Source organism: Pelodiscus sinensis, chromosome 1 (assembly GCF_049634645.1).
Source record: "Pelodiscus sinensis isolate JC-2024 chromosome 1, ASM4963464v1, whole genome shotgun sequence".
In the NCBI taxonomy this organism is placed as follows: domain Eukaryota; kingdom Metazoa; phylum Chordata; order Testudines; family Trionychidae; genus Pelodiscus; species Pelodiscus sinensis.
The window spans coordinates 23,406,650-23,419,362 of record NC_134711.1 but is presented as its reverse complement, the minus strand read 5'-3'; the positions used below and the strand labels follow the sequence as shown (position 1 = coordinate 23,419,362).

Below are 12,713 nucleotides of genomic sequence, written 5' to 3'. Positions count from 1 at the left end.
TACTCAGTTATTTATAAATATTTAATTTGTAAGAGTTCTTGTGACCCAAAAACCAGCTAAATTGTTTGAAGTATTTTAAATTGTTCAGTTTATTCATTTTGAGATTTGTCATGGGGCGACTTGGTCATGTCCTCAAGTCCCCCCCCTCTGCCTCTGTGGTCCTACGCCACCCCGACCTGCTGCTCCTAGTCAGGTGTGAGTTCCCTAACCGATTTGCTCCTGTGATTACCCCAAGCGGGGCGTGAGAGGGGCCCGGGCCCTCCCTCTCTCCAGGCTCCAGCCCAGGGCCCTAAGGTGAGGGAAAATATCCGCTTTCCCCCCATCTGGCTGATGGGGCCACCTGCTGTAATTCATCAGCCCACAGGCAATCCAATTACGCCTGCCCTGGGCTACTTCCTCACCCCCGCTCACCCCAGTGTTCCATACGTTTCTTGCCGGGAGCCTGGACTCTTCTCCTCCGGGTCCCCCACCATCCTTCCCTGTCCAAAGGCCCCAGCCACCCTTATAATGCCAAGGGTGCCACTCTCCTCCTCCCGGGGCTCGACTTCTCTCCCCCCCCCCAGTACGCCTGCGCTGGCGTCTTTTATCTCTGCTCCTCCCCCGCCCCCGCGGGCTCCATCCCCGACACCCTCACCAGCGTCGGTGTTCACTTGTGCCAGCGCCTCCCCCAGTGAATCAGCTGGGGCGCCGGCCAAGCTTTTGACTGTGCGGCATGCTCCTATCGCTGCCGCAGCCTCCCCTGTCTGTACCCCGGCGGCGTGGCTTGCGCCTGATGCCTCCGTGGCCTCCCCGACGGCGTGGGGCACCAGTTCGTCCCCCTCTGGCTCCCAAAAGGGGCTGAAGGTAGTGCGGGGTTGCATCACCCCGTCACAAGGTTCAATACAATTCAGTTTGGGTGTGTGAAAACCAACATAAATTTAGTGTGAATATTTTTAGGATATATTTAAAATATCAAAACTGAACAATTAAGAATTCTTCTTGCAGGAGGAATCTTAACTTAAAACAAATAGTCCCATTCAGGTTATGTCTAGACTGCAGAGCTTTCCTGGGATACCAGAGGTATCCCGGAAAAGCTCTGCCACGTCCAAGGAAAGCGTCCGCTTTTCCAAAAAAAAATGTCGGAAAAGCGGACGTGTTTTTTCAGCATCCCTGTAAACCTCGTTATATGAGAAAGAAAGGATGTTCTGAAAGAGGATTTTTTCCTGAAATTTGGCCCTGTGTAGACAGTCCACATTTCAGAAATGCCTCTTTCAGAAATAAATCGGAAAATGATACATAATTTGCGTACCACAAATTGCGTTTGTTTTTCCGATTTATCTTTGTAGTGTATACATAGCCTCAGATAAATGTGACTACTCATATGAGCAAGAGCTATTGGAATGAGTTAGGGTATGTCTAGACAGCACCCTTCTGTTGGAATAAACTATGCAATTTGCGCTATGCAAATTGAGTACCTTATTCCGAGTCTAGGTTGAAAGAGCTTATTTTGAAATTTGGCACTGTGTAAAGATGCGGTGTTGCTATTTCGGGATACTTCTAGTATCCCGAAATAGCGACGTAGTCTAGATGTACCCTTTAGAGTTTGCAGGGTTGGGAATAACTCTTATATTAGTAGTCATACTAAAAGGAAAGCAGAATTTGGCTCATATATTTGTGTAGTGTCTTCTGTCTGTGAAATATACAAATTATTTAAAATCTGTTGCAAAATATGTAATTTTTAAGGAAAAAGATATCAAATAAAAAGGGCTATATAAACCACATATAAAAGAGACAAGAATTTTTGTTGGAAATGAAAGTAACAGTTTTTAAGAAAAAGCGACGAGGAGTCCTGTGGCACCTTATAGACTAACTGAAGTGTAGGAGCATAAGCTTTCGTGGGCAAAGACCCACTTCGTCAGATGCATGTAGTGGAAATTTCCAGAGGCAGGTATAAATATGCAGGCCAGGATCAGGCTGGAGATGACGAGGTGGATCCAATCAAGGAGGATGAGGCCCACTTCTAGCAGCTGATCTGGAGGTGTGAATTCCAAGAGAGCAGAAGCTGCTTTTGTAGTTAGCGAGCCATTCACAGTCTTTGTTTAATCCAGAGTTGATTGTGTCAAACTTAAAGATGAACTGTAGCTCAGCAGTTTCTCTTTGAAGTCTGGTCCTGAAATTTTTTTGCTGCAGGATGGCTACTTTTAGATCTGCAATTGTGTGTCCAGGAAGATTGAAGTGTTCCCCTACAGCAGGCATGTCCAAAGTCCGGCCCGCGGGCCAATTGCGGCCCGTGTTCCGGTTTAATACGGCCCCACAGGTAATTTGGCAATATCTATCTTTTAAGGCCCCCAACGAATCCATATGTGTTGAGATGAATACATTGTAAAATCTCAGTTAATGTCAGTTGGTCTAAATCAGTTATAAATATATTTGGACACAACATGTATACTTGGTGTTATGTTCCTGTTCATATTTTTTTAACTTAAAAGTTGACAGACAACCTTTATTACCAATAATATGTAATGTACTTTACAATGTTCCTGACATATATTTCAGCTTCCTGGATTTTTTTTTCATCTGGCCTTCAGATATGAAAGGCAGAGTGATTTAACACCTGTTTAGATTTGTCATCCATGTGACGAAATGAAAAGTATGCCGTTTGCAATAAACTTTGCATAAAATAGTTAATTTGCATTTAATTTTAATGGTTCAAAGAATGTCAGACAAAATGGTCGGCATGAGGCATGTTCACTTCATCAAATCTGGCCCTCTTTGAAAAAAGTTTGGACACCCCTGCCCTACAGGTTTTTGTATGTTGCCATTCCTAACATCAGATTTGTGTCCATTGATTCTTTTACGTAGGGACTGTCCAGTTTGGCCGATGTATATAGCAGTGGGGCATTGTTGGCACATGATGGCATATATTATGTTGGTAGATGTGCAGGAGAATGCACCAGTGACAGTATGGCTGATCTGGTTAGGTCCTGTGATGGTGTTGCTGGTGTATATATGTGGGCAGAGTTGGCACCGAGGTTTGTTGCAAGGATTGGTTCCTGCGTTCAAGTTATTATGGTACGGTGTGTAGTTGCTGGTGAGAATATGCTTCAGGTTGGCGGGTTGTCTGTGGGCAAGGACCGGCCTACCTCCCAAGGCCTGTGAAAGCGAGGGATCATTGTCCAGGATGGGTTGTAGATCACTAATGATGCGTTGGAGAGGTTTTAGCTGGGGACTGTAGGTGATGGCCAGTGGTGTTCTGTTGGTTTCTTTCTTGGGCTTGTCCCGTAGCAGGAGGCTTCTGGGTACACGTCTGGCTCTGTCGATCTGTCTCCTCACTTCCTCGTGTGGGTATCGCAGTTTACAGAATGCTTGTTGAAGATCTTGTAGGTGTAGGTCTCTGTCTGAGGGGTTGGAGCATATGCGGTTGTACCTCAGTGCTTGGCTGTAAACAATGGATCGTGTGGTGTGTCCGGGATGGAAACTGGAGGCATTAGAGCCCCGACCAGGGTTGTTCTATCTATTACCCAAGATCCACAAACCTGGAAATCCCGGACGCCCCATCATCTCGGGAAGAATTTCATCATGATTTCAACAGCTTCCACCCCACCATCAACCTCAGCATGGACCAATCTACACGGGAGGTCCATTTCCTGGACACCACGATACAAATAAGTGACGGTCATATCAATACCACCCTATACCAAAAACCTACTGACCGCTATACTTACCTGCATGCCTCCAGTTTCCATCCCGGACACACCACACGATCCATTGTTTACAGCCAAGCACTGAGGTACAACCGCATATGCTCCAACCCCTCAGACAGAGACCTACACCTACAAGATCTTCAACAAGCATTCTGTAAACTGCGATACCCACACGAGGAAGTGAGGAGACAGATCGACAGAGCCAGACGTGTACCCAGAAGCCTCCTGCTACGGGACAAGCCCAAGAAAGAAACCAACAGAACACCACTGGCCATCACCTACAGTCCCCAGCTAAAACCTCTCCAACGCATCATTAGTGATCTACAACCCATCCTGGACAATGATCCCTCGCTTTCACAGGCCTTGGGAGGTAGGCCGGTCCTTGCCCACAGACAACCCGCCAACCTGAAGCATATTCTCACCAGCAACTACACACCGTACCATAATAACTTGAACGCAGGAACCAATCCTTGCAACAAACCTCGGTGCCAACTCTGCCCACATATATACACCAGCAACACCATCACAGGACCTAACCAGATCAGCCATACTGTCACTGGTGCATTCTCCTGCACATCTACCAACATAATATATGCCATCATGTGCCAACAATGCCCCACTGCTATATACATCGGCCAAACTGGACAGTCCCTACGTAAAAGAATCAATGGACACAAATCTGATGTTAGGAATGGCAACATACAAAAACCTGTAGGGCAGGGGTGTCCAAACTTTTTTCAAAGAGGGCCAGATTTGATGAAGTGAACATGCCTCATGCCGACCATTTTGTCTGACATTCTTTGAACCATTAAAATTAAATGCAAATTAACTATTTTATGCAAAGTTTATTGCAAACGGCATACTTTTCATTTCGTCACATGGATGACAAATCTAAACAGGTGTTAAATCACTCTGCCTTTCATATCTGAAGGCCAGATGAAAAAAAAATCCAGGAAGCTGAAATATATGTCAGGAACATTGTAAAGTACATTACATATTATTGGTAATAAAGGTTGTCTGTCAACTTTTAAGTTAAAAAAATATGAACAGGAACATAACACCAAGTATACATGTTGTGTCCAAATATATTTATAACTGATTTAGACCAACTGACATTAACTGAGATTTTACAATGTATTCATCTCAACACATATGGATTCGTTGGGGGCCTTAAAAGATAGATATTGCCAAATTACCTGTGGGGCCGTATTAAACCGGAACACGGGCCGCAATTGGCCCGCGGGCCGGACTTTGGACATGCCTGCTGTAGGGGAACACTTCAATCTTCCTGGACACACAATTGCAGATCTAAAAGTAGCCATCCTGCAGCAAAAAAATTTCAGGACCAGACTTCAAAGAGAAACTGCTGAGCTACAGTTCATCTTTAAGTTTGACACAATCAACTCTGGATTAAACAAAGACTGTGAATGGCTCGCTAACTACAAAAGCAGCTTCTGCTCTCTTGGAATTCACACCTCCAGATCAGCTGCTAGAAGTGGGCCTCATCCTCCTTGATTGGATCCACCTCGTCATCTCCAGCCTGATCCTGGCCTGCATATTTATACCTGCCTCTGGAAATTTCCACTACATGCATCTGACGAAGTGGGTCTTTGCCCACGAAAGCTTATGCTCCTACACTTCAGTTAGTCTATAAGGTGCCACAGGATTCCTCGTCGCTTTTGCAGATTCAGACTAACACAGCCACCCCTCTGATACTTGAGTTTTTAAGAACATTCTTTGGTGTAAAATCACAATGATACAAAGACAGAATCTACCGGTTTTATACCAGCATGTGGTTTGACAGTCCTTTTTAAACCAGTTTTATTCTGAAACTAGTTCAAGTTATTAAAAATCAAATATTTTATATAAAAAATTCAGACCACACATATTTCACAAAGAACTATCACATTTAAAATATGAAATATAAAACAAAACTTTCATAGAGGTTATATTAAGACTTGCTACTTGTTCTTGAACTAAGGAATTGGTGAACTTACTTGTTTTGGCAGATTCAGTTTGCAGTTTAATCATGCCTTTATAAATAGCTAGTAAAATAAGATTATATAACACATTTTTGCTTTGTCTGATAACTTACTTTATTTGTATGAACCAGTACATATATTATGAGAGTGCGATTGCTGCTTGTTTCATTATAAAGAACATTGTTGTGAACAGTAATACATCTTTAAAGGTGGTTGTATACAGAATTGCATTTCTTCAAAGACATCTAGCTGAAATATTTATTCAGAAATAAGGTCCTTACTTTCATAACTTTTGTAATGAAATACATTTTTTCTAGTGGCAGCAATGAGGATACAAAAGGTCTTTAATGACAATTTGAAGAAAATTATCCTAAGGGCGTGGCATGCAGAGGCTCAGAGTTCCGCAAAAACAAAAGCATATTTTGAGGTACATTACATAGAATTTTAAATATAACATGCTGAATGATTAAAGAATATACTTCTATGAACTGATGCTGTTCTGGGAAAGTAATCTTATGCACATAAAATAAAAATGAGCCATTCTACCATACTATTGCCACCACACCAGTTATTTAGTACTTTAGTAACACTGTATTTTCAAGGCACTGTGCAAACAATTTGTGAAACAAAACTCTATTAATGAATGCTGGAATTGCTTTGCAGGGTTGCAGTTTTTATGTTTTTTTAAAATTATCTTCTTCGTCGAGTAGTGTCCCCGAGGGTGCTCCACTCGAGATGCTGGGCTTGTCCCGGCGCCGCAAACGGAGAAACTTCCTGAGCAGTAGCCCTGCCGGCCCGCACATATGCTCCTGATGCCTCACGCTGTTCGAGCCGTTACAGCTAAGCGTGGGCCAGCTCGTCAGTTTCCTTTCAACCGTCCGCAGCCACAGCTGGACCTAGGACGCGCCCCCTCTCCGGCCTGAGGAGAAAAGGGAGTTTTACTTTAGAGTTGTTAATTGCCACTTGGCAGTTTATAGTTAGTGTAGTTGTTAATAGTTAGTAGTTAGTTAGTTTCAAAATCTCTGTTTTCCCGTCCTAAGTTATAGTTGTGTTAATAGCCCAAAAAAAAAAAAAGAACTGTTTATTGTGCTGGCAATCTACAAGGATTATGCCTGGGTTTAAGAAATGTGTGCAGTGTCAGGATGCAATGCCCGACTCAGATGGGCACTCGCGCTGTGTCAAATGTCTGGGGGATGGGCACATTCCGACGAAGTGCCCTCACTGCATGAAACTGACAGCCCGCGCTAGACGCGATCACGAAATGCGGCTAAGAATTCTTTTATTCAATAAAGCCCTCTAGGCTGAGTCCAGCGCTCCGTCTCCTGCTGACCCTGGGACTCACTCGGCTCGTTCACCAACTAAAGAGCCCAACAAGTCCGGTGAATTACCTCAGCGACGAAGTGCCGGGGACAGACCGGGTACCTCTGGCTCCCTGCCAAGGCACCCGACAGACAAGATGGGTAAAGGCCGTAGTGCCTCAGCCCCGAGTCTTGCCTGTCCCAAAGACCCGATCCGGCTTCCTTGTAAAGGGCCGCGGGCAGAATCGGCGCCAGCAACGGCTCTAACAGCCACCTTGCAGCCAGCAATGGCGGCCCTGGCACCAGCTGATGCCGCACATGCGCAGCCGATCACGATCCTGCTGGCACCCATGCTGGCAGCGCCGGCTGCTGAGTCTGTGATCCTCACGGTGCTGCAAGCACCAGCGTCGACCCCGGCACCGCAGGCGAGCATCGGCACCACATAGCCCTCTGCACCGCAGCCTCCTCCGGCACCGGCACAGCTTCCAGCTCACACAGTGCCACTGATTCAACAGGGCAGCCATTCGACTGGGGCTACACCACTCCAAACGGCATTGTCTTCCCCCATTGATCATTCGGTGCCAACTGAGTCCCTACAGAGGTCAAGGCGTGTCCGAACTCCTTTCCTCACGCCTGACCGAGCTGGTTTCTCTCCGGGTCCCTGGTCTCCAGCTTCATCTTGTTCGGAGAACCATCATGCTTCCCATTATGGCTCCACTAGGGATCACTACCATAGATCACCTCGTCGATCACCTCATCGATCACCATCATGTCGTCACTACTGCTGCCGCGATGAACGGCTCTACTCCTGCTATTCTTGTTCTCCATCCCGTCTTTATGATAGATCTATCTCACCGAGATCCTCGAGACGCTTGAGATATTCACACCGATACGATGCGCCCAGAGCCTACTCTCCCAGGAGCCCCTCGGCGCACCGTCAGAGATATGATCATTATTATGATGACCGCCTACCTTCTCATAGCACGCAATATCTGCGCGTACGGTGACACACTAGTCCAGTGCCTCTGCCTCACGCTCCTTCGCCAGCCGTTCCATCAGCACCTGCGGAGGACATTGTCTCAATTTCGAATCAGGACGAGCATGAGGACAACTATACACCGAACAGGGAACCACTGACCCCTGGGTCTCCGGCCAACTATTCATCATCATCTCCGGACGATGCTGTCTTCCTTGGGAAGCTATCTCCCATGGAAGATCATAAACAATTTCAAGAGCTCTTTGCGAGGGTTGCGCAGTCTCAGGGTATTCAGACTACGGACGTACAGCAAAAGCAACACCCCTTGTTAAAGAATCTGCAGTCGTCACAGAAATCGAAACTGGCTCTGCCCTTTGATGACGCGATCTTGGAAATCGCAAATGATATATGGCAGACCCCTGCTGCTTCTTTACCGACTAACAAGAGGTCAGATAAGAAATATTTCATAAACCAAAAGTGTATGGACTTTTTGTTTACACATCCCCAGCCCAACTCCCTCGTTATGGACGCCGCCCAACAGAGATCAAAGACGGCTCAAAATAAAAATATTGAAAGTGACAAAGAGGCTAAGCGCCTGGACATTTTAGGTAGAAAAGTATATTCTTCTGCCACTACAATTCTCTGAATGTGTAATTACGCGGCTCCCCTCGCGAATCATGACTTTGACAATTATTCGAAATTAGTCCCTCTTTTAGAGCACCTACCAGACTCTAAGTGCCAAATCTTAAGGGCAGTAATACAGGAGGGCTACGCAACGGCCAGAATAGCATTGCAGATTGCCCTGGACACAGCTGATGCAGCAGCTAGAGCCGCAGCTACTGCTATAGTTATGCCTCGTGGGTCCTGGTTACACCAAGCCGCTGCTCCGAAAGAGTTGTTAAACAAGGTAGAAGACTTACCTTTTGATCGTCAGTCTCTCTTTGCCTAGTCCACTGATCAGGTGTTCCACTCGGGCAAAGACACCCGTACGACACTTAAAACGCTTGGGATGTATACGCCTCCATATAAGCGTAAGAGGTATATGCCCTATAACAAACAGAGACCTTTCTCTTATGCAACAGTCCGTGCCAAACCATATGAGCAGCAGAGGCCAAGACAACGCCAGCAGAAACGAAGACAACAGCCTGGCAAAACATCTGGTCATCAGCAGGGCCGGCAACAAGTTTGATGCCTCGGTCGAGGGACTGCGTACCACCCCTTTGCTGGGAGTGTCACACAACCAGAGAGCTTTGTTCCATCATCGGCCGAGGCCTTATCAGCTTCGCTGGTCTCTGATTTCTACCGACCGCTGGGTCACCGACATAGTTGTTTCAGGATATGCCATCCCTTTCAACTCAATCCCCCCCCCACTCCTCTCCCTCCCCGTCCCTTTTCAGGGACCCCTCTCATGAGAATCTTCTACAGCAAGAGGTGTTTCAACTACTTACTATAGGAGCGGTGGAGAGGGTACCCATTCAGTTTCGGGGGAGAGGCTTCTTCTCCCGATACTTCCTCACTCAGAAGAAATCAGGAGGTTGGAGGCCTATCCTGGACCTACGTCGACTCAACCGTTACCTGCGGAAACAAAAATTCAAAATGGTCACGTTAGCATCCATCATTCCGGCTCTCGACAAAGGGGATTGGTTTGCGTCCCTCGACTTACAGGACGCTTATTTCCACATAGCGATTCATCCGGCTCACAGGCGATTCCTTCGTTTCGTGGTGGGTTCAGACCATTACCAATACCAAGTGCTACCCTTCGGCCTGTCAGCAGCGCCACGGGTGTTTTCCAAAACCCTGGCGGTGGTAGTTGCCTACCTTCGATGCCTCAGTATCACAATCTTCCCGTACCTCGACGATTGCCTACTAAAGGCCCCTACTCGCAAGGAGACTACATGGGCAGTGACCACTACCACAACGGTGTTCAAGGCGTTGGGACTCATAATCAACTTCGGCAAATCATCCCTGACTCTGAGCCAGGACTTGGAGTTTATCGGCGCAAGGCTCGATGCACTGAGTGCAAGGGTATATTTACCCACAACAAGGTTCGAGTTGATTCGGGATCTGGTGCAGATGGTGTCAGTTGCTCCCAGATCCTGCATACTTACATGTCTACAGCTGCTCGGACATATGGCTGCCACCACATATGTGGTGTCACATGCGAGACTGCACCTACGCAGCCTCCAACATTGGTTTTTCACGGTGTACACACCAGGGGTACACACCGTGAACAAAACAGTATCCATCCCCAAACACGTCAGGACTTCACTAGCATGGTGGGACAACCCCAAAAATCTGCTATCAGGGGTCCCCTTCCACGCACAAAGGCCCATGGTACAAATCACAACAGATGCTTCTTTGATCGGTTGGGGGGGTCCATCTGCAAGACCATCAAGTTCAGGGGTTCTGGACGTCACAAGAGTCCCTTCAACACATACATTTCCTCGAACTGCGAGCTGTATTCAACGTATGCAGGCACTTCCTCCAGAGGATTCGGGGTCTTGCAGTCCACATTCTCACTGACAATATATGCACGGTGTACTATATCAACAGGCAAGGCGGGGCACATTCACGATCCCTTTGTGTGGAGGCCATACGGCTGTGGAACTGGGCGATCCATCACGAGGTAACCCTTACCGCATCGTACCTTCCAGGCAAAGACAATATCATAGCCGATGCCCTCAGCAGACATTTCCTTCCCCAACACGAGTGGGAGTTACACAACAAAGTGGTTCGAGGTCTTTTCCATCTCTGGGGGTTCCCGAGTATAGACCTCTTTGCCACGCATCACAACAAAAAGTGTCATCATTATTGCTCACGATCGGGCATAGGCACGAATTCCTTGGGAGATGCTCTCCTGCTCAATTGGGGTCATCATCAGCTACTCTATGTGTTTCCACCTCTCCCTCTTATTCCGAGGGCACTAGAGAAGATAGCGATGGAGGGCGCAACAGTGATATTCATAGCACCCTTTTGGCCCCGACAGACCTGGTTGATGCAATTGTCGAGAATGTCGGTCGCTCGGCCGTGACGACTACCACTGCTGCCCAATTTGCTGTCTCAACGGCACGATTTGATGGTGCATACGAGCATCGAGCGCATGCACCTCACAGCATGGCTCCTAACTGGTTTCAGCCGCCAGAAATGACGTGCTCTCAAGAAGTAAAACATGTACTGATAAATAGCAGACGCCATAGCACCCGCAAATCCTACACTTACAAATGGCATCGATTCCAAATGTGGTGCCTGGAGAGGGGTTTTGACCCTCTCTCTTTACCAGTGCAGCAAGCTTTGGACTACATCTGCCACCTGAAGGCAGAGGGGTTAGCAAATGCTTCATTGAAAGTTCACTTGGCAGCAGTCTCGGCCTTCCGCCCTCCCTTCGAGGGACATTCATTGTTCACTCACCCGTTAGTTAAAAGATTCCTAAAGGGACTCAAGAATCTATATCAGACCTACACGACCCCGCCGGAGCCGTGGGACTTAGCCTTGGTACTGAATGTGCTAACTCATCCACCCTTTGAGCCATTAGCAACTTGCAACTTGCGCATGCTCACGATGAAAGTGTCATTCCTTCTGGCAATTACATCAGCTCGCCGAGTTAGTGAATTGGCAGTTCTCTGCACAGGGGGTGATACTTCGCGTCCACCCCCCCCATTCCTTCCGAAGGTAAATTCCCCTTTCCATATAAACGAGCCCATAAGCCTGCCAACGTTCTATCCAAAACCTCATTCTTCGCCAGAAGACTCACGTCTACATACCCTCGACGTCAGACGGGCACTGGCCTTCTATCTGCACAGAACACGTGCCTTCAGGAAGTCGCGGCGTCTTTTTATGGCTACGGCGGAACGTTCTAAAGGCCAACAGCTCTCCACACAACGTATTTCCAACTTGATTACCTCCTGCATCATACGTTGTTATGCCCTACAGCACGAACCCTTACCAGCACGGCCTTGCGCTCATTCCACCAGAGACATGGCTGCATCTACTGTGTACCTTAAAGGGGTATCCTTACAGGACATATGCCGTGCAGCAACTTGGTCGTCTGCTCTCACCTTCGCCAAGCACTATGCCCTTGCGAAAATCTTGAAGAATGATTCAGCAGTGGTGCAAGCAGTCTTGACCACAGCACAGGGACCATAAATCCGAAGCACGCCAATAGTGCTGGACCACTACTGTGTACTCACCTCGAGTGGAGCACCCTCGGGGACACTACTCGACGAAGAAGAGAGAGTTACTCACCCTGTGCAGTAACGTCTGTTCTTTGAGATGTGTGTCTCCGTGGGTGCTCCACGACCCACCCTCCTCCCTGCTTCGGAGCTTTTGTTTATCTCTTTTCAGATGCTTCCGGTTGGGAGGAAACTGACGAGCCGGCCTGTGCTCAGCTGTAACGGCTCGAACGGCGTGAGGCAGCAGGAGCGCATGTGCGGGCCGGCAGGGCTACTGCTAAGGAAGTTTCTCTGTTTGCGGCGCCGGGACGAGCCCAGCACCTCGAGTGGAGCACCCACAGGGACACACATCTTGAAGAACAGACGTTATTGCACAGGGTGAGTAACTCTCTCTTCTTAAACTTTCACCTCTAAAAATATGTTCTAAGTGCTTCTATTATTTGTGGTATTCTAATCACAAGAGAATTTTTCCATCAACAGAATGCTTTTCAACTGCAATTAATAGGTATCTTAATATTGTTAAAAAATGTAGGCCAGTTTAAGCAAAGCTGAGCCAGGGAGGTGTCAGGCACTCCTCTCTATGCTGTTACCTCCAGAGGCTCAGA

At 47.3% G+C, this 12,713-nt stretch overlaps 1 protein-coding gene and 1 long non-coding RNA gene across 2 annotated transcripts in view; one reads left to right on the top strand and one right to left on the bottom strand.

Annotated features, from left to right (window-relative positions):
• The window catches only part of FBXL13 (F-box and leucine rich repeat protein 13), a 229,336-nt gene that overhangs the window by 32,756 nt on the left and 183,867 nt on the right, over nt 1–12,713 (top strand). The window contains exon 6 of the mRNA XM_006137531.4: nt 5,983–6,092. Within this exon, the coding sequence (XP_006137593.1) occupies nt 5,983–6,092 (110 nt within the window). The remainder of the gene's footprint in view (nt 1–5,982; nt 6,093–12,713) is intronic.
• Nucleotides 7,968–10,904, bottom strand: LOC142829103 (uncharacterized). Its single transcript, XR_012903381.1, has 3 exons — nt 9,388–10,904; nt 8,860–8,986; nt 7,968–8,025 (listed from the first exon to the last, which is right to left on the bottom strand). It is a non-coding gene; the product is annotated as an uncharacterized LOC142829103 (long non-coding RNA).